Raw genomic sequence first — 22368 nt, 5'->3', positions numbered from 1 at the left:
AAATACTAAGTATTATTTTTCATCATGAAGAGTAATGAAGCAGTGAAATACAAGCCATATAAGCCATATCAAAAGACGGATTTTTAAGAGCTATTTGTGAGAGGTTCTTTTCTTTGTTTTTTTTTAATGTTTATTTTAGAGAGATTGAGAGAGCCAGAAAGAGAGAGGGAGGGAGAGAGAGAACGAATGGGAGAGGGGCAGAGAGAGAGGGAGACACAGAATCCAAAGCAAGTTCTAGGCTCTGAGCTGTCAGCACAGAGCCCAATGTGGGGCTAGAATCCACGAACTAAAAGATCCTGACTTGATCCAGAGTTGGATGCTTAACCAACTGAGCCACCCAAGTGCCCTAAGAAGTTGTTTTCTTAACATGCCTTTCAAACCTCACAAAACGATATTGGCAATTCCTTAGAGACCCTGCTTAGATAGAAGGAAGTGGATGTTTTTTCAGTAATCACATTTCATCAATTTCTATGACCAGAATTTCAATTTTTTTAGCTTGCAATGTGACAAAGGTATAATGTAAGTAATATAATGTAGGAATAACAAATAGAAATGGTTCTCATATATGAGCATTTCTTTACCTTCCATCATAATGTCACAGAAGCATCAACATTGGGCCTTCAACAGGATAGATTTCAAATAGAAATCAAGGTTTGAACACTCAATTATTAAAACTTATTTAAGCACATCAGGAAGACACACAAAACAATTACTTCACTTCAGAAAGTTACTGGACATGTACTAGGGTACATTTACTATAAGTTGCCTGTTTATTAAAATTATGTTCCATTTAAGTAAAAAGTGCTTATATTTATCACTGATTGACAACTGTGTTACACATTTGAATTCTAAGGCTAAAAATATAGTATTTTAATCCTTGATCTACATAAACAATCAGAATTCTTCATTGAAGAAAAGAAAGTCAGCAGGGTTTCATTACTTATAATTCCAACATTTCTCCCATGCTACTACATGATTCAGGAAGGCAAAATGTGTATTAAACTTTATTAACATTTTTGAGATAAATGGAAATGGTTGGCATCAGTCTGATTTCATTATGAACAGATATTCTTTAAAATAAAGAGTAATTAGGGAGCCTGGATGACTCAGTTAAGAGTTTGATCCCTGATCTTGGCTCAGGTCATGATCTCATAGTCATGATCTCACGGTCATGGGATTGAGCCTCGCATTGGGCTCAGCACAGAGCACGAAGTTTGCTTAAGATTGTCTTTCTCCCTCTCTCTCTGCTGGTCCCCTACTCATGTGCTCTCTTTCTCTCTCAAAATAAAGAAATAAACTTTAAAAATAAAGAGCACTTGAACAGGCTTGCAATAGAAAATTCCCCTCTTTATATAAATTTATTTCATTTTTTATAAATTTAAACAGTCTATGAGTAAGTTGAGATTCCCACGGTTAAAAAACTAAAATCCAATCAAAGAGAAAAAAGGAATAACTAATATATTAACATAATTAAAAATTAAATGTTTCACTGTGCAACTTAATAATAATATTTCCTTAACTCACATAGTTCATATTATCAATAACTAGCTAGTAAATAAAATGGTAATAATTAGTGTGAACTATTTTTTTTGTAATTCCAAAGATTTTATGAAATGCATTGGGTACGTGTAACATAGGTACTCATTTCATAATTCTATTTTCCAGATATTTAAACATTACCTTCCAAATCTTAAATTGAGAGTGTATGGGAGGAGGGAGATTATCCTGACATTTTGTGATTCATTTAAGAAATATTTGTGATTTCCAGATCTGCTTCTGTATTTACTCTTGGAATGCTTGTTTGCAAACAACAAAACCTTAGTTTGAATGATCTATTTTGGAAGACACCAAGAGTGTTGGGAAGTAAAAGAGGGTTGATTGATCATGACTGAGCCATGTGTGTAAGCTGATGAGTAGACAGAGAAAGTGGGCCTGGGAAGAGAGAAGAAAAGTAGGCGTGCAGAGAAGAGGAGACAAAAAAATATATATATATACTCCCCAGCTTTACATATTACAACTTCAACAAATGAAGATAAACAGTAGGGGACTTGACATGTTGCCAAGAAAGTGACTGAAACTCTATCTTAAAAGTGGGGACATGAGTCTCATGGCAAGAGAGATGGGGGAGGGTATGCATTTCTAGGCCCAGAAAAATATTTAAAGTATTTTAAGTTTCCAATAAGCACATTGGGATGGATTGACCATAGATGGATTTTGCCAGTCCACAGTAAATAAAATAGGGCAGGGATTGTTCACTGTCTTCCCAATATTTATGTTTTTCCTTTCTTTGTTTTTGGTAACAGGAAGTCCCCAAATTTTATCTGGGCCTGGACAAAGAGATTACATCTCCCAGCTTCAGCTGCAGTGAGATGTATCCTGTATCCATATGACTGAGTTCGACCAATAAGACACAAGTAGAAATGATATGGGCATCATCAGGTCACAGCCTTAAAGGGAACCAGCTTGCTCTCCACCTCACATGTGCCTGCACAATTGACATGCAGAGAAAACACAGTGGATGGGGAGCAACAACAGAAAAGGAACCTGGGTCCCTGGATGATCTCAGGGGACACAGGCACCACACTCCCTGGACCTCCTACAAGTCTAGGTTCTTATGTAAATGGAAATAAGCTTGTCTTGTTTGTCGTTGTTTGGTCTTGGTTAAAATAGTTGATTAAAGGGGTGCCTGGATGGCTCAGTCAGTTAAGTGTCTGGCTTAGGCTCAGGTCATAATCTCACAGTTGGTGGGTACGAGCCCCACATCAGGCTCTGTGGTGCCAGCTAGCTCAGAGTCTGGAGCCTGCTTCAGATTCTGTGTCTCCCTCCCTTTCTCTGACCCTCCCCTGCTCGCACTGTCTCTCTCTGTCTCTCAAAAATAAATAAACATTAAAAAAAATTTTTAAATAGCTGGTTAAATTCCTGGCATGTTCCCATCCTTCAGGTGTGGCTGGAGGCACATGGGGTAAATATCACATTTATCATGTTGTAACAACCACTGAAATAGGACTGACTTGACTTGGGGGTGGCTATCCATATCACTTCAGAAATTTCTTGAATTGTTTAAAATGAGCATTTATTATTTAATAGAAATAGCCAGTAGGGGCGCCTAGGTGGCTCTGTCAGTTATTCATCAGACTTTGGCTCAGGTCATGGTCTCACAATTGGCAAGTTTGAGCCCCACACTGGGCTCGGTGCTGACAGTGTGGAGCCTGCTTTGGATCTTCTGCCCTCCCCTCTCTGACCCTGCCCTGCTTGCACATACATGCACACACACACACTCTCTCTCTCTCTCAAAAATAAATAAACATTTAAAAAATAGTCACTATTAGGGTGCCTGGGTGACTCAGCTGGTTAAGCATCAGACTTAGGCTCAGGTCAGGATCTCACAGTCTGTGAGTTTGAGGCCTGTGTTGGGCTCTGTGCTGTCAGCTCAGAGCCTGGAGCCTGCTTCAGATTCTGTGTCTCCCTCTTTCTATGCCCTTCCGCCACTCACAATCTGTGTCTCTCTGTCTCTCAAAAATTAATAAATGCTAAAAAATGTTTTAAATAAAAAATAGTCACTATTATAAAAAATTAAAAACTGTCTTGTATACTCCCCTTTATTTTCATGGACTCTGGCTCTCTCTTCAGTTATATCTCATTTATATTCTTTTATCACAGAAATAATTAAATCAGACACAAAGATAATAATATTGAGAGCAAAGTAAAAAACTATAGACATGAATGAGAAAACTATGGAAGATATTTTGTTTCTGCAGAAATTCCATACTTAATAATGTAGTCAATTTGTTTTTTTAAATAAAACATGAACATTGATTTTCCCCCCTTGATTTTAATAACATAATGCCATAGGAAATTTATCTTTCAATGTGAAATAGAATTCTACTTTAGGTTCTCTGGAAGACAGTTGAAAAACGAATCTTGTATCACTGAGATTTGATTTTGCCAGATCTCCATGTTAACTTTTTGAAAAGTTTTCTTTAAGACTTTAAAGGTCAGAGGGATTATTACACAAAATTTATTTGAGGATTATATCTAATTTATGTTAAATTTTTGATTTACTTAAATAAGGAACATTCAAAAAAATTTTAATATTTATTTTTGAGAGAGAGAGACAGAGACAGAGATAGAGACAGAGATAAAGGGTGAGCGTGGGAGGGGCAGAGAGAGGAGACACAGAATCTGAAGCAGGTTCCAGCCTCTGAGCTGTCAGCACTGAGCCCCACGTGGGCCTTGAACTCGCCCACTGTGAGATCATGACCTGAGCTGAGGTTGGATGCTTAACTGACGGAGCTACCCAGGCACCCCTAAATAAGGAACATTTTATTCCAGGTTGTATTTCTGATTTAAAGGTGCAACACATGACTTCAATCATATGCCTTAAATTAGAAAGAGAGGGTAAAGGAAGAGATTAAAATTGAAGGGGTATTGGAGCTCCTGGGTGGCTCAGTCGGTTAAACATCCCCAATTCTTGATTTCAGCTCAGGTCATAATCTCACTGTTCTTGGGATCAAGCCCTGAGTCGGGCTCCATGCTGACAGTGTAGAGCCTGCGTGGGTTTTTCTCTCTCCTTCTCTCTGCCCCTTCCCTGCTCACTTGCTCTCTCTCTCTCTCAAAATAAATAAACTTTAATAAAAAAAATTGAAGGGACATAGAAATTATAGTTACTACAGTTTTTTCTCTTCTCACTGATGACAGAATCATAATTAATTCTTATAAATCTATTAACAGCTATAATTATCTCCCTTTTGGAAACAGCTACTATGTGAAGAGAACAAACATCACTGAACACTTGTGAGCACTGAGAAATCCTGGGCAAGGATTTTCAAATACCTGCAGAATCAGCAACCTGCAATGTAAGGGAACTGAATTGTACTTATTACCATTTTTGATATCCATGACTGTGTTTTTCTTACCAGGCACATCTTTGTCAAATGTACTTGGCCTTCTTTTTGGAATCACTGTAAAATCTGTTGGATCTGGGATAGAATTTTCTCCGAAAAAAGCACCAGTCAGCGTGACTTCTACTTCCTCTTCTACCCGCTTCCTGGACTGACATGTTATGACAACTACAGAGAGAAATATTTCCAGTTGAGATAGAAGAAAATGAATTATGTCATGAAAAATATCCTTTCGCATACTTTGATTTATTGTGTCTGGCATCAATACACACACACACACACACACACACACACTCATGCAATATCTATATACACTGACATTGTAGAAGCAAATAAGAATATGAAATAATGTGTAAAAATAGCATGACAAGACGTTAATCTGGAAGATATACACTCGATTTCAGAAGAGTATATTAGGATGTAAAATGTGATTCAGGAACTGATCTAGTTATGTGAATAATTCAACTGGTGGTCATGAACATATGAATTTTTCAGCTATCTGTATGTTCATTGTGGTAAATACCAAACTCTGCTTATAAAATAATACTGCAGCAAACACCTTCAAATCATTTTTAAAAATATGTTCTCTAACATTTATTTTGTAATAACACTTTTAAAATAGTTCCTACTATTGATTCACTTGTACCTTTAAATTTATGTTTAAATTATTTAAGTAAAATATTTTGATTCTCATTTGTGAATTGCTTTAAATTTACAAAATACACTAATAGGGGTGCCTGGCCAGCTCAGTGATGTGACTAGTCCAATATGACTCTTGGACTAGGGGTTGTGAGTTCAAGCCCAAGTTGGGTATAGAGATTGCTTAAAAATAAACCTTTATGAAAAAATAACACTAACAGTTAAAAATAAAATTATAGTGAATTACTTAAAATTAATGTTAAAATTTAAATATTAACATATAGCATTAAGTTTTAATTTTTTTATATATATTAAATTTCAATGTTTTCTTATGTCAAGTATAGAAGAAGTTATCAGGTATCTGGTGAGAAACCAAACTATTGTTTCTATGTACAACTACTCATTACACATGAGTATTAATGTATTCCTTTGGCATTAGCTCTATACTATATACCATGGGGCCCAGTATACTACAATTCACGTGTGGGAAGTCAAATAGCCATGTCCTGGGTTAGGAGATTATAGGGAGCACACTGCAAAGCAGAACCATGAAAACAGCAGCCCTGCTTTACTTATCTAGTTAATGTATATCTAGGGGTTAGGTCCTGCCTATGCTCATAAATTCTTTAGACCATATTATCACATGGAATATTTTACCCTGTCTTAACTTGTTTTTCTGCATGTTTTGTATACATTCTTACTGACATGTAGCCCACCGACGTATTGCTCATTGTTTCCCTAAATGTATGCTTAATAAATACAGGAGTTTATCTGGATGGCTCAGTCAGTTAAGTGTCTGAATTTGGCTCCAGTCCTGGTCTCATGGTTGCTGAGTTTGAGCCCCACGTTCCCACGTCGGGCTCTGTGCTGACAGATCAGAGCCTGGACCCCGCTTGGGATTCTATATCTCCCTCTCTGTCCTTCCCCTTCTTGGGCTCTCTCTCTCTCTCTTAAAAATAAACATTTAATAAAAATAAATAAACAAATCAATCAATTAATCAATCAATATGGAGCTTGAGAGCAGCTTGGGGAGACTTCCTTCTGCCTCCCTTTTACCTCTCTCGACTTGCATGGAGTCTTGAGTAATCCTTTCTGCCATCTTCAGCTTTGTTGGACAAAGGCAAAAGCCAAACCCATATCCACATAAATAAAAATATTATTTCTCGAAACTATATTAACTCTTAGATTTTTATCAATTCAGATGCACATAAAACATAAATTTAATATAAGGTATAAAAGGGAATCATAATTTTTAAAAAAGCTTTTTTTTCAAGTTTATTTATTTATTTTGTGAGAGAGAGAAAGAGTGAGCAGGGGATAGGCAGAGAGAGAATCCCAAGCAGGTTCAGTGGTGACAGCACAGAGCCTGATATGGGGTTCAAACTCACGAATTGTGAGATCATGACCTCACCCGAAATCAAGAGACAGATGCTTAACTGACTGAGCCACCCAGGTGCCCCTAAAAAAGCTTTTAAAATGTACTGCACTATACTGTATGGCACCAGTAATGACACAATCATCTCAACTGCACAACTACATAATGTCCTCTGATTTATGAGTTTTCATCATACATACCACATTTCTAGTACAAAAATATTTAAGATAAATTCATTTTTTAATTCCACAATTTTCAGGGTGATATTGAACATTTTGGACTTAGAATAAGTAGTGAAAAACAAGATGTGAATTAAGAGGGTTGAAATGACTGAGGAAAACATACAAGCTTCTTTGGTTTTAATTAGCTTCAGTCTTAAAGCATTAAATTAGAAATTAGTGTGATAAAAGTTACAATTAGTATCATGTCACTGGTCTTGTCCCTCTAAGTCCTTTGGAAATTAGTGCCCTGGCAATGCATGGATTACTCAATCACAGCAAATTCACATTCCATTGTCTTCACACTGACAATAGTGGAGTCATCTTCCAATTATCTGCCCCAGTGGATAGGAGCAGATAGGAATACATACACAAAAAAGGTCGCACACAGAGCGACGAAAGTACCCCGGGTTTAAGAATAACCTGAGTGACAGACACAGAAAAAGAGAAGAGAAACAATAAACATCGATGGTGATACAGCTGAGCAGAGAAAGCAATACGTTACCTCTGATGTGTTCATAAGAATGAGGGATGGACTGCACAGAAAGGAAACAATATGTATTTATATCACTGTTTCTTCTCAAGGGCATTTGTAGATAAAAATAATTACTAGAATAGGCTTTAGAATTCTGCTAAAATGATTTAATAACTGGTACACAATCCGTTTCGGAACACTGATGCTACTATGGGGTTGTGCTAACGTGACACGGACTATTTATAGAACTCATACTTAATTTAAAACTCGAGTAATTACCAAGAGAAGTGACTGATGGAAAATGCCTTTCTGTTTCTGTAGCATGCTTAACTTTCTTTGAAGAAAACTGTGCGAGAAATTTATGCCTTTATGTGTTCATAAGCTTTGTTTCAGACTGAAAAAAAAAAACAAACCCTGCTCTAAATCTTTAATCTGGGAAAAATGAAACTGTGTCTGCAGTCAACATGAGCAAAACTGCTCTTAGAATTTCAAGAAAGTAACGTCTAGGCTTCATTACATCACTTTGATCAGATGACTGCATTATAAATTCTGAACTGTTCAGCTCTATGGAATGTATACAAACAATTTTCTTCTAGAAGGAAAGAAAAGAAATGTTTTGGCATGTTTGTGAAGCAGTCAGAAGAAAATTTAGTATATTTGAAATATTTATGGGTTGATAAGTTTTTAACTCAAGAGCAAAAATACTTCAAGTAAGGCAAATGACGTTTACTGTCAAAGGTACTACTAGATATGTGGATTTTTACTCTCGTTGAAATTAAATGATACAAGGAAATATGTAACCTTGGCCTTCAGTGTATCTGGGGAAATGCTGTTATCCACAAGCAGAAGTTAGTATTTTCTTTTCTTTCTCAGTGTGGTGACACAATATATGTCAGCAGAAGACTAACTCTATTTCACTACCAAAGATTGGTACTGAAAGGAGCAGAAAAACTCAAAATTTCCAGACTCTTTCGGCTCATCTGTGTCGGTCGAGAGGATGGCTCCAAAAATGATATCTCTGTGGTGCGGAGCAATTGAGCAATCCCTAGTTATGAAGAACTATGCCTAAGGCCTGATAAGAGTTTGCTTTATGGATATCCAAGAGGAATTGCATTTCTTACGCTGACTCTGGGAAGAAAATGAGAAAACCTATGAATGTGCAAGAAGCGAGAAGAGTATTGAAGGTAGAGAACACACGGAAGCTTGAGAGAAGTTTGGAGTAAGTGGAGAAAAAGAGGGCTCACCGAGAAAAAGAAAGGCCTGTTAAGGGTAGGTATTTTATGCTGTGTGTATGGTAGCGAAGCAAACCTCCTAGAAACCCTGAGAACATTCTGACTGGATTTTGGAGGACAACGTACAAGTTTAGTGTCTGAGAAAACTGAGAATAGAGGGATCAGTGTCCCCAGAGAATGGTTCTTAGGTGAGACTTTGAATTACACAGAAGCTGGAATCTGGCAAATAAATATGACTCAAGAACCAAAGTACCTGGAGATCAGAAAGATCTAGTGCAGGGCTCCGGTAGCCTCACAGAATGTGGACTAAAGGGGCCTGAAGCTAATGATACATCAATCTTAGCTAATTTCAAGGTCTCACCAATGGGAAGAACAACAGGACATGGTATGGTTTGGTGGAAGGATCATCGGACTTACTGTAAGGAGACCAGATTTGGTCCCAGCGCTCCCATCAGTAGGGCTGTTCAGTTCACTACTTACTTTCTTTGGATCTTTGTTCTCTTACTTGTGTAAGAAGAGGTGGGAATAAAGGAACCTCTAAGATCCTTTTGAATCCTGGTGTTCCTGGATTCTAAAATATACCTACTTGGAGGGCCTTTAGAAAGCAGCGCCTGTGGGAGTCCAAGAATAGGGTAAATCCAGTGTATTGCTGCGATTTCTCCACTTTCTGTTCCCATAGTTCTAATGAGAAATGAGGAAGAGTGAACAAAAACTTTCAACAATTTGAATATTAGCATAAAAGAGAATACTTATTTTTAACCTAATGGTAGTTTAGCAAAGCTCATGAATTTAAACTTTGGTAGAGAGAAACTATGAAATACAAATCAGTTTCTGCAAATGTTATGGACATTTCAAAGCAAACCTTGGGAAATTATCACAAAGAAAAATGTAACGCAATCATCCCGAGATGGAAGTAAAACCTGAAGAATTTCCCCCGACTTTTAAAAGTCAGAATTGGCATTTATGGATGTGACTAAAATGTGATTCATCAGAGGTAATACAGGTCCTAGGGGTTATATTCTAAATTGCACAGGCACGTCATAAAACGGCACAAAAATACCATTAAGTAGAGGACTTCAGAAGGTAGCAATGAATTTACTTTTGGGGGATATCAGCTAAAAGAGGGCATTTGTCAACATATTCCAAGTCCATCGTGTACCATCATTATTGAAAATGGGCTTTCTTGTTAAAAATGAAACCTAAGACACGGCACGCAGGACCACCTGCACGAGCACATGACCTGTGCAACAAACAGCACAAGGACCGCATACTTAGAATTGGTCTATGCGTGTTTAATACATGGCAAAAAGTGTCTTGAAATTCTTAACCATTCTTGAACAAAGGCCTCCCTCATTTTCATTTTATACTGGGGTCCACAAATAGGCAGTCGTGACTGCAGGAATGGTAAAAATTGTGGCAGAATGAACACTAATGTGCACACAGGAGATAATTTTTTTTTTAGAGTTTATTTTTGAGAGACCGAGAGTGTGCATGCATGCAAACAGGAAAGGGGCAGAGAGAGAGAGAGGGGGACAGAGGATGGGAAGTGGGCTGTATGCTGACAGCAGAGAACCCGATATGGGGCTCAAACTCATGAACTGTGAGATCATGAGCCAGGCTGAAGTCAGACACTTACTGACTGAGCCACCCAGGCACCCCATGATCTCATGTCATGATCTCACAGTTCGTGAGTTAGAGCCCTGCGCTGGGCTCTGTGCTGACAGCGTGGTGCCGGTTTAGGATTCTTCCTCTTTCTTTCTCTCTCTGCACCTCCCCTATTCGTTCTCGCTCTCTCTCTCTCTCTCAAAATAAATAAAGCTTTAAAAAACCGTGGAGAAAAAATATGCACACATAGGAAGAATTTTGTTTTAATTAAGATTTCTAGATCGCTATTTAATTAAACTATAAAAGCAGAGAAAACAAAACAAGTTTGATCATTAGTGGAGCTTGCATAAATTTGAGTGAAGCAAAGACGGTACAGGCAGCCTGCATGCTGCAAGGACACAGGATGGCAGTTGCCAGGGTGGGCGTCACACCTCCTGGCGTAGTGCCATCACGTGGTGATTGCCAGTGTCACAAGTCCGATAGTTGGCCAAGACAAGCTCTTTCAGCTTGTTCTCTCGAGATTTATTATTTGGCATCTCAGCAGTAACTTTTCTCAGTCAAAAAGGAGTCCCCTTGCATATCTCTGACTCTGATTCATGGACATGATCCTTAAGGTTGACTTGTTCATCTCTCTGAACTCCAATTCACTCCGAAAGTCAAATGATAAATACTAAGCCCATATAACAAATGTATTTTCCTCTTCTGAACATATAAATCTCAGCACTTCAGAGAATATAAAATCATGAACTTTACATTGCGTAGCATAGAAAAGAAAGTGATCACATCAGTGCCAGTCAAAATAAAATCATTTTCCTTCAGTGTTCTTTTTTATGAGACTGACGCGCTGCCTACTGTGCTAAGGAGGCAGGTCAGTGTTCTTATTTAAAAGTTACCTTTTCAGGGCACCTGGGTGGCTCAGTCAATTAAGCATCTGACTTCAGCTCACACCATGATCTCCTCCCAGCTCGGGAGTTCGAGCCCCACATCAGGCTCGCCATTGTCAGTGCAGAGCCCACTCGGATCCTCTGTTTCTCTCTCTCTCTCTGCCCCTCTCCCACTTGTGCACTCTCCCTCAAAAATAAATAAAATATTTAAAAATAAATAAAACTTACCTTTTCATTTCTGCGTCTAATTCATCAAAATTGTCAATAGGCCAACGTTGTCTATTTGCCCTCATCATTTGAACAATGACCATTGTTCTGTGTAATTTCATAATGTTGGGCATAAATAACACTGGGAGATCTATATTCCCTTTAGGAGGCAATAAGATTCCTGTAAAACACACACAATTACTTTGTAATGTTAACAGCAGAAAATAACCTCCTAATTCGTGTACTGATTATCGGTTTTTCATAATCACTTCGGAACAAGAAAATGCATCATGCTAAATTGTAAGTGCATTTCATCGGCTTCAGTAATTTTCCTCAAATGTCATCAAAGCTATTAAAAAACACATTTTAACCTGAGGCAAGAAGCACGTCCTGAAGAGGCCGGAAGGGATGAGGAAGCACTGGCAGCGATGGCTGGGGTTTCCCAGAGTGAGAAAAGAGCCATAAAACCCACGAGTCTTTTCATGTCTCACTACATTTTCCAAAAACCAAAGTACAGCAATTTTTGACCCTTTAATTTCTTGTCTATTGTTTTTCTAGCCCATAACAGCTTCAGGTTCCTGCTTGGAGCATCAAAATTGTTACCTGTAAACTGTTAATTTATTTAATCAAACCATGGGGGAAGTCAAAGCTTCTTTGTGAAAGCAAGGCACATCCAGTCCACGTTGTAAAACCCAGAAGACAGAAATGCTGATAGCATTTTCTTGTGTTCTAATGGTTTCGAATTTTTCAACCTTTACTCTGCATAAGAATCACCTGTAAAACTTGTAAGACATGAGCTTGCTAAGCCCCAACTACAGATTCTGATTGATTCAGACCAGGCTGGGGCCCAAAAGCTGCATGTGTAAGTAGCACCTCATGGGATTCAGAAGCAGATGGTCACGTGGCCACAGTGGGGAAAAAAACATGCATTCTACGTACTGGACAAGTATTGGGATGTCCTCCTTTATTTTGAAGAATAACACTATTTCTTTATAATAAAATAAGAGATTATTGACTACCTTCTGTTCTCTTAAGTCTTTGTTATAAAATCCATGATTTTCAAAGCCATTTTGTCTCAGATGAGAACAATGTACTAAACTACTAAGGACATCAAGAAAGGCATAGAAAATGGCCTCTCCCCAAAACATCCCCCCACCAAATTTTTACAAATTTTCAAATTTAAAATTTTACTCCTTCAGGAAATGGAAATGTTCTAATGTCTCCTATCATAGTTAGTAACAATTAATAACTAATATGATTACTGCTTGTGGGGAATAGGCTTAGGAATCCCCAGGGCTTACACCATGGGATGCTCTCACCCCGAGATTGGGTAAATAAGATTAGCACCTCAGAATAGGGAGGTGCAAAGGCACCAAAAATAGGGAGGTGCAAGAGAGGGGGTGCAGAGCCCCTAGAAGAGAGATGGAGGGGGGCAAAGGCCCCAGAGGAGAGAGGGGTGCTAAGGCACCCAATACAAAGTGGTCCCCAATTTAATACTATAGCAGAAAGCTGCTTTAATAAGAGGGAAGGGCCAAGTTCGGTAAACAGGTAAATTGGGTGAAAACCCACTGCACTGTGCTGTGGGTGAAGCTGCCCAGAGCGGAGACGATTAACAAAAGAAAAGGTGTGTTGTTAACCCTGAAGTTGTTGGCCCTACCCGTCTCAACCCTTATGCTAGCTTAGATAACCAGAAGTGGGGCCTCATGTCCTCTGTAAACAACCTTCCGCAGACTGCCCAGCCCCAGGATTCTGTTTTGTATTAACCGAACCCCCCCCTTTTTTTTTTATAATAGTTTATTGTCAAATTGGTTTCCATACCCCTAACCCCGAATTATCTACAAGACCCCTTTTCCCTCACGTCCCCAAGTTAATGTTCAGTTTCATTGTCTCTTTGTGCATGTCCATCACCATGTTTGTAAGCCTTCTGATCCTAGTATAAACGAGGCAAGGACCCTTATTCAGGGCTCTTGTCTCTCCCGGACATTAGCCATTCTTCGCTTTTCACCCTGTATCCTGCTGTCTTGCTCCACAAGAGAGAACTTTAGACCCAGAGTTTACAACTACTACTTAGTATTTATTGAGTACTTACTATATGCCAGGCTCTGTGCTAAGTATTTTTCACACAATACCTCACTTCATTCTCAGAAAATCACTACCTAAATTCGATGCTACTATGTTTCATTTTAGAGGTGGAGGAATTGAGACAATCTACCAAAGTCCCATTGAAAGACTGTGTTGCTTACTAAGACATCCAAACAATGCCCGTCACCTTCAACTTCATCCTTATGAATTCTACATGTTTAATGCATCATTGCATTCAAATGGATAAAAGCAGCAAGAGCTGGAATACGACAGGACAGAGTTGAAATAGGATAAAAAGAGTAAGAGCAGTGCTAAATAAACCATTCCTGCATCCTCAAGGAAATCAAATTTAGAAGTGGTCATTTACCCTTCCCAAATTCTATGTTATCACTAAAAATAGATTTTAGTATGACTAAAAATAAAACCTCGACATTCAGATGGTGTAAGGAGTCAAGAGAAACATACAAAAGGGTAATTCATTGCCAACACCACTTTCTTGTAATGTTTGAATTGAGAGGGTGGAAAGACAGTGCTATGATAAATAAGCTCATTTAATTAAAAATCCAATAGCCTATTTGCGGCCATAATGTTTTAGCAGTCTACAAGTAGACACAGTTCCCTGCTGAAGCGATCATAAGTTTCTTTAATTATTATTATATGCTTGAACAGTAAGAAGCAGTGTGTTGTTATTCCGCAAAATCACTGAAATTTAACATCAACAAGAACTGTGAGAATTTATCAGGTTCATCTTGTGTCTCACAAACGAGTTTTATTTTCGTGGTTTTCCCATTATCCTGTGCAACATTTTGAGTAGATACAGGAAAGCTGTTCTCACTTCTATCTGCTAAAAAACCTACCCATGTTTTCTTCTAATATCTGTATGCTTTTCATTTTTATAGTTCTTTGATCCATCAGTAATTTATCCATACATATGAAATGAAGAAGAACGTATCCAAGGTTACCAATTTTCTCTGTGGGAGTAGTTACACAAAGCCACTTATTTAAAAGTTCACTGATTTGGGGCACCTGGGTGGCTCAGTCGGTTAAGTATCCGGCTTCAGCTCAGGTCATGATCTCACAGTACATGGGTTCGAGCCCCACATTGGGCTCTGTGCAGACAGCTCCGAGCCTGGAGCCTGCTTCAGATTCTGTATCTCCCTCTCTCTCTGACCCTCCCTTGCTCGCGCTGTCTCTCTCTGTCTCTCAAAAATAAATAAAAAACATTAAAAAAAAAGTTCACTGATTTTAAATGCTGCCTCATGGCATGTCCATACATATTGGACTCTTTTTCTGAATTCCTTAGATTTCTGTGGTCTTTCTTGCTCTTCATTTGTAAGTGCCACAGTGTCATAATTTTAGATGCTTTATTTTCTAGTGGGACTAATTGCCTCCCCCTCCAATTCATTTTGTAAAAGAATTTTTCAACACTTGAAATAAACAGCTCCAGGAAATGGATGTGGTGGCAAATAGTGCTTTTAATGGAATCACCCTACATTTATACTTTTGGGATAGCTGACATTCTTGTCTATTCACAATCCATCCAAGGGCAAGAATATGGCTTTCATTTTATATTTCTCATCTGGGTATTGTATGATGTGTTTCTAAATTCTTGGACTACCTTTTTGGACAGTTTTACTTTGCAGAGTTGCTGGTGTCTTATTTCAGCATTTTCACATGTATTTAGTGGGAGGCTGAGAGAACCCACATCAGTTCTTTCTATCTTCTGAGTAGGAAATCCAGCTAGTAAGATGATTACTATACTCATTACATTGAGAAACATATTCTAAACTCAAAACATTTTCTGAACCTATCTCTTTTTTTATGTTTTATGGAATGTTTTATTCCATTTCCATACAGTCACCACACAAACTAATTGTACCCATATTTACTTTTTTCTATGACTTTTATCATTCTTGAGGTTTCAGACCCTCATAAGGGTTTTAAATATGCACATTTTATTTTACATAATTAATTTTATAGACTTATATATGTTATGAGAGGTTTACATTATTTATAGATTTTTTCAAAACCCTGATAATACGTCACGCTTTTAGTGTCTGAGAAATGTTACAAAGTGTGATATTACTGTTTTGCCTTTGAAATCTCCTATGGCCTCATTGCATTTGGCTTTCAAATTTTATTCAGTACATTTTAAAACTGCTATTTTGATTGCTCTTTCGATTAAAGGTGTTAGAAATATTTATGTGCTGCTCTCCCATTTCAAATATAGAAGTTGTACAATGCTTTAATGGCTATGAGATTTCCTGCCTTCTTAGAAGAAAATCTTCTCAAGAGAGTAGAATGAGCATAATCCTCATTTTAGTAATGAAAGTATTTCATCCTGGGTGAACCATTTTTAATCACTTTAGTGATATGACATTACTGCTCCCCACAGCATAATTCCTAATATTTAGCATAGCGTTAGGAATGGCCCATGTCAGGTAATCAAAGAGATACTACAAAATATATTAGCACCCTAAGCCATGCTATTATTTTTGTTATAGTGGCTTATTTTAAATGAGAGTACAAGTTTTAAATTTTAATTTTAAATAAGAGTACAAGATGAACATGACTTTTTATCAACCATTTTCTTACTTCTTTTTTTGTAAGTTTATTTATTTTGAGAGAGAGAGAGAGAGAACAGGGGAGGGACAGAGAGAGAGAGAATCCCAAGCAAGATCCAAACTCAGCACAGAGCCTGACAAGGGGCTTGAACTCATGAAATGTGAGATCATGACCTGAGCCAAGATGAAGAGATGGACGCTTAACCAACTGAACCAACCAGGCACCCCTCATCAACCATTTCAAACATGAAATCTATCCTCTTTCTACTTAGCTACTTTATACTTTCAGTAACTGATTTCAAATATCTTTAAATTATGCCTAATAATTGAATAGAATTATTAATATGGTAGCTTGAAGATGAGTCATTTCATTGGTTCTGCAGAGATACTCTGGGCTGAATTATGTGTGCCGGTGCTCCTCGGGCCCCCATTGATATGGTGAAGTCCTGATTTCCTGTATCTCACAATGTGACTGCTTTTGGACTTAGGGCCTTTAAAGAGGTGGTTAAGTTAAAATAAGACTGTTAGGGTTGGTCCTAATCCAATATGACTGGTGTCCTTATAAAAAGGGGAATGTCAGGTACACAGACACATACCAGGTATGTGCACACCCCAAAGGAAAGACCACGTGAGGACACAGTGAGAAGGCAACCACACCTCAGAAGAAACCAACCCCCTCAGTTGCTTGATCTTGGACTTCTGGTCTGCAGAACTGTGAGAAAAGAAATGTATTTTATTTATGCCACCCAGTCCAGTATTTAGTTATTGCAGTCCTAGCAAACTAATGCATGAAATTATATTTTCTTTTGTGATGTTAGAGGCTGAGGCATGGGAAGACACTGAATTTGCTTATAGAAATTTGAATTCCAGGCTCTCAAAACATAGGGGAGATAAAGAAACTTGATTCTGCTATGTGGCTGCTATGATCACAGAAAAGCTAGGGATGAAGCATTCTTCCCTTCCTACTTGTACCTCATCTACTGAAGAGGGGCATCTAATGAATAGCAAGAAACACATTTCAGAGACTGTGTTTCCTTTGTGAAGGATTAGAAGCTGGTGCGGCTTTGCTCTCTCTTTTGAAGAGCTAGCTAATGCTTGAGATTTAATGAAGACGTTGTCCAAAGAAGACACTATCTATGGGGCTGGCACAGGAAAGGTAAGCACTAAGTGGAAGGTTATATTTGCTAAAATGGGTACTTAGGGAAAAGGCACAAATTCACGGTTACGAGGGAAAAAAAAACATTCAGTTTGGAACATAAAATGTTTCAAACGTTTTTGGAGTTAGTCAACGCAAATATGATTACCAAAGTAAATTTTATACCATGAACTAAGCACCTGTAAGTTCAAGCTTTGTGCTTCCTTTTTGTATCTAAGAATACATTAGGAAAAGTAAAAAGAAAGTAATACTTAAAGAAAATACTGATTTTCATGTAAACACTTCACTGTTGGCTTAAAATGAGTGAAAAATTCACCATAAGAGTCTCCTGACCAGACACATAGTAAAGAAGAGAGTTTCCTATGATTGAAGGCCATCAAATACATGCCACACCAGCAGTGACAGTGATGACAGCAGGGTTTTGAGCTTTGCAGGAGTGTGTGGAATATAGAATCTTAATGTTCCTTCCATCCCTAATATCCTATGATAACATGTTTCCTTATAACTAGAAAAGATAAATAAGATTTAAAAAATTAATTTTAGGGAATTGAATATTTACTTGGAAAGTAGCTATTCTTAATTTCAATTAAAATTACCCACAGAAAATTTTAAGATAAAATAATATCTACTACTACAATACCTTATCGATCAATTACCATGTCCTCCTGCCCCTGCACCATACTAAGTAGTGTGTGTGTGTGTGTGTGTGTGTGTACGCGTGTGCAAATGTGCATTTATGTGTGTGTAAGGTCAGTCTCTTTACCTGCAGGAATATTCTATGATATAATGTAGAGCATGGGCTTTAGAAGTTTAAATCTTTGCTCTGTTATTCACTAGCACTGGGAAAGTTATTTCAATTTCTAAGTGAAATTTTCCTCTTAGGAAAAAGGAAGCTAATATAATATACGTATCAACGTTTTGCTAGGGCAAAGGTGCTATTCAAGTTCCATCCACATAATCCCATTTTGTATAGTATAGATTGATTCTACACTATTTTATACTTTCACTTGTTCATTCAGAAAATACTATGGGCCATGCACTATAATAAGCACTGTGGGTTAAAACAGTGAAAAACATACATCCCCTGCTTTCCTGGGTCATGCATTCCTGAATGCGCTAGGAGTCAAACAATGAATAAAATGTATTTATATGGATGGTGTAAATAAAACAATAAAGGGTTAGAAAGTCATGTAGGTGTTAATAAGGAGTGGTCCAGTAAGGTCTCTCGGATAAAGTGTTATTTGCACAGAGCACCTAAGGACGTTTGAGAAGCCTTGTGGACATCTATGGCGGGCACTATGGAGATGGCACATGGCTATATGAATTGGACTTAAGGAGTTATCAATTTAGGAGTTCTAGAGTCTCATGTGTGACTGAATAAGGAGCTTTCATCAAGGATGAGTGTGGATAGAAATGAAGAGAAGACTGAGCCGTGGGCCTCTGGGAAGTCAGGGGCACAGGAACAGGAGAGAAACATGCAAGAGAATGTGGAGGATACACTAGAGCAGGAGAATCAAGGGAGAGTTGAGTACTGGAAGCTAGCTGTTTCTAAAACAGAGATCAGCTAAACCAGTAAAGCTCATGAGTTGGGGCAAGATGAGGACTGCGTATAGGTGATTAGACCTGGCAGTGTTAGGTTACCAATGAGCTTAAAGAGTATCTATCAGGAGACTGATGGGGAATAAAGCCAGATGAGGTTAGGTATGAAGGACAATGGTATAAGAAGTGAGGAACTGACCATTTACTAGAGGAAAACCATGTCACACCCAAACTTCACCATTTAAAAGTTACTTATTCCTCTGGTTCCCTTTCTCTTCATCTACCCATCTATAAATTTATCAACCACACTACCAGCTTCAAAGGCCTGATATTCTATAATGCCTAAGCAGATACTAATCTCCCCGCTGTTAGAATATTTACCTGTATTTCTGAAACTAAGAAAAATTGCATAAGGTGGCCAGAAAAAAAAAAGTGGCACCATGCCTTGGGTTCCATTTTACAAGCCCAGTCCTTATAAACTACTTTAATAAGTTCAATTTCTGTTGTCCGCCTAGAAATATCCTAGTGGTATAAGTGGGTCTAGATTTCAGGTTAGAGAGACTTTTCTAAAGGGCAGGCATCCAGATATTTGTGCATAAGAAAAGCTGTAGCTTTGTGTTTTACAGTAAAATTAGTAGCTTCACTGCCTACCTAAGAAATCCACCTGCTTTAGGCTATAAATTGTAATTACAAATCTATGTGATTGAAACCTGCACTTATTTGGGTGGAAAATTGGTCACTTGACATAATAAGAAGAGAAATTTTATTAAAAATGTGAAATCATGCTTGGCTACTGAAATAATTTAATAAACATTCATGACAATTATCTGGAGACCTGGGCATGCTTTGCGTTAGGCAGCAGCACATGCAGTAAATGTCACTAAGCACTGAGCTCTTAAAGACATTTTCCAATTCATAAATAGCAATTTGAGTTTCAAAAACATATAACATATTGATTGTCAAACTACATGATCTATGTTAACTAAAATCTACAGGAGACATAGCAATTATCTCTCATAAGGAAAGAACAAATGCCTTCTTAATAAATGTTAATGCTAGAACTCTGCTTATATACCTGATTAGCAATCATATAAACATGAATGGCACATATTTTATATTTAAAAAAATAGATACTACAGATATCAAACACAGTGTATGTCTTTATCCTTCAGACTATTCTCTTATAATACTGATAGCACCCATATACAGTACAAAAATATTTGAAATAATTATAAACATGCAGTTGTAGGAAATGAAAGAGAGATTCCATGTACCTTTGACCCAGTCATCTCTCATGGTAACATCCTGTAAAACTATAAAACAATAGAAAACTCAGAATATTTATATTGATAGAGTCAAGACAAAGAAAAGTTTCATCTCCACAAGGATCCTTCTGGTTGACTTTTTAAAGACACTGCTACCTGAACCCCTACCCCTTCCTGAGCCCCTACTCCATCTCTGAATCATTACAACCACTAATCTATTCTCCATTTCTATATGTTTGTCACATCAAGGATGTTAAATAAATGGAATCATATAAGTAAATTTTTGAAGTTCTCCTTTTCATTCAGCAAAATTCCCTCAGCATTCAATCAAGTGCTTGATTCTTTTGTACTGCAATACTTTCTATTGCTGTACTTCATGTTATGGATTGACCAGTTCGTTTAACTATTCACCCATTGAAGGGCATCTAGGTTGTTTGCAGATTTAGGCTATTATGAATAAATCTGCCATGACTATTCTGCACAGCTGTACCCCTTACCATTCCCACCAGCAGTTTATGAGCAACACAGTTTCTCTACATATTTCCCAACATTTCATGTTGTTAGTGTTTTTTATTTTAACCATTCTTATGTGTGTGTGGTAAAATCTCATTGTGGCTTTATTTTGCATTTCCCTAAACACTAATTGTATTGAACGCCTTTTATGTGCTTATCAACCATCAGTATATTCTCTTTGGTGAAACAGGTGTTCATGTTCTTTGATCATTTTCTAATTTAATTGTATTTTTATTAGTGAGTTTCAGTACTTTTCATATATTCCAGATTCTAACCCTTAATCACAAGCTTTGCAAACATTGTCTCCCAGTTTGTAGTTTTCCATTTCATCACCCTCTCATGGGTTTTTACAGAACAAAATATTTTACTGTGACAATGTCCAATTTATTAACTTTTTTTCTGCTCCCTTTGCTTGCCTTTTTGTATTGGCTAGAACTTCCAGGAGTACATTAAATAAGGGATGAGAATGGCATCCTTGTGTTGCTGCCTATTTTAGAGAGAAAGTACTCAATGTTTTATACTTGAATTCAACATTGGCTATCATTTTATCAAGTCAGCTCTTGATCAGGTTGAGAAAATTACATTTATTCTTAGGTTGTAAAGAGTTTTCTAAGAAATTGATATTGGATTTATTCTAATGCTTTTTCTATATTGATTAGCATGTGGGTTCTTTTCCCCTTAATCTTTTTAAGAGGGTGGATTACATTAATGAAGTTTCAAATGCTGAACCAGCTTTTCTATCTGGAATAAATCCCATTTGGTTGTGGGTATATTTTTTGTTATATGATGATGGCTTCAATTTACCGATATTTTGTTAAAGATTTTTGTGCCTAAATTCATCAACAGTATTAGTTTGTAGTTTTCTCTTATTGTGGTTTTTCTGGGGTTTGTGTCAGGGTAATGCTGGCCACAGAATACGTTAAATAGTGTTTTTCTTCTTCCTCCTCCTTTTTATTTTTGAGTTTGAGAAGGATTAATGTTAATTCTTTAAATGTTTCATAGAATTTGCCATTGAGGCCATCTGGCCCTGAAAATTTCTTTTTGGAAGTTTCTCACTTATGAATTTAATTTCTTTAATAGCTATAGGACTATTAATATTATCTATTTCATCTTTGATAAATCCTAATAGTTTGGTATTCACTAGAAATGAATCATATTTTTCATAAGTTGTTGGGTTATGTGTTTAAATTTTTTTTTTTTTACATTTTATTTATTTTTGAGAGACAGAGAGAGACAGAGCATGAATGGGGTAGGGAATAGAAAGAGACACAGAATCTGAAACAGGTTCCAGGCTCTGAGCTAGCTGTCAGCACAGAGCCTGATGGGGGGGCTCGAACCCACAAACCATGAGATCATGACCTAGGCAAAGTCAGACGCTCAGCCGACTGAGCCACTCAGGCGCCCTTTGGGTTGTGTGTTTAGAGTTGCCTGTAATGCTGCTTTATTTCTTTAATGTCTTAGGTTATCTGTAGTGATACTGTCATGAGTTACTTGAGCATATTTAGGATTCTGATTCATGGTATTTTTGAGTATATTCATATAATTTTCTTAGTTCTTTTATTTATTTTTTAAGTTTATTTATTTATTTTGAGAGAGAGAGAAAGAGAGCAGGGGAAGGGCAGAGAGAAGGAGAGAGACTACCAAGGAGGCTCCATGCTGTCAGCACAGAGCCTTGTGTGGGGCTTGAACTCACAAGCCGTGAGATCATAAACT

At 37.5% G+C, this 22368-nt stretch overlaps 1 protein-coding gene across 1 annotated transcript in view; it reads right to left on the bottom strand.

Moving 5' to 3' along the window:
• The window catches only part of CFAP47 (cilia and flagella associated protein 47), a 493477-nt gene that overhangs the window by 36349 nt on the left and 434760 nt on the right, over positions 1-22368 (bottom strand). The window contains exons 60-62 of the mRNA XM_029929640.1: positions 11558-11717; positions 9427-9521; positions 4917-5069 (exon numbers count right to left, since the gene is read on the bottom strand). Of these exons, the coding sequence (XP_029785500.1) occupies positions 4917-5069; positions 9427-9521; positions 11558-11717 (408 nt within the window). The remainder of the gene's footprint in view (positions 1-4916; positions 5070-9426; positions 9522-11557; positions 11718-22368) is intronic.

This window comes from Suricata suricatta, chromosome X, assembly GCF_006229205.1.
Source record: "Suricata suricatta isolate VVHF042 chromosome X, meerkat_22Aug2017_6uvM2_HiC, whole genome shotgun sequence".
NCBI lineage: Eukaryota > Metazoa > Chordata > Mammalia > Carnivora > Herpestidae > Suricata > Suricata suricatta.
The sequence above is the reverse complement of the archived record's forward strand: the minus strand, read 5'-3'. Positions and strand labels throughout refer to the sequence as shown.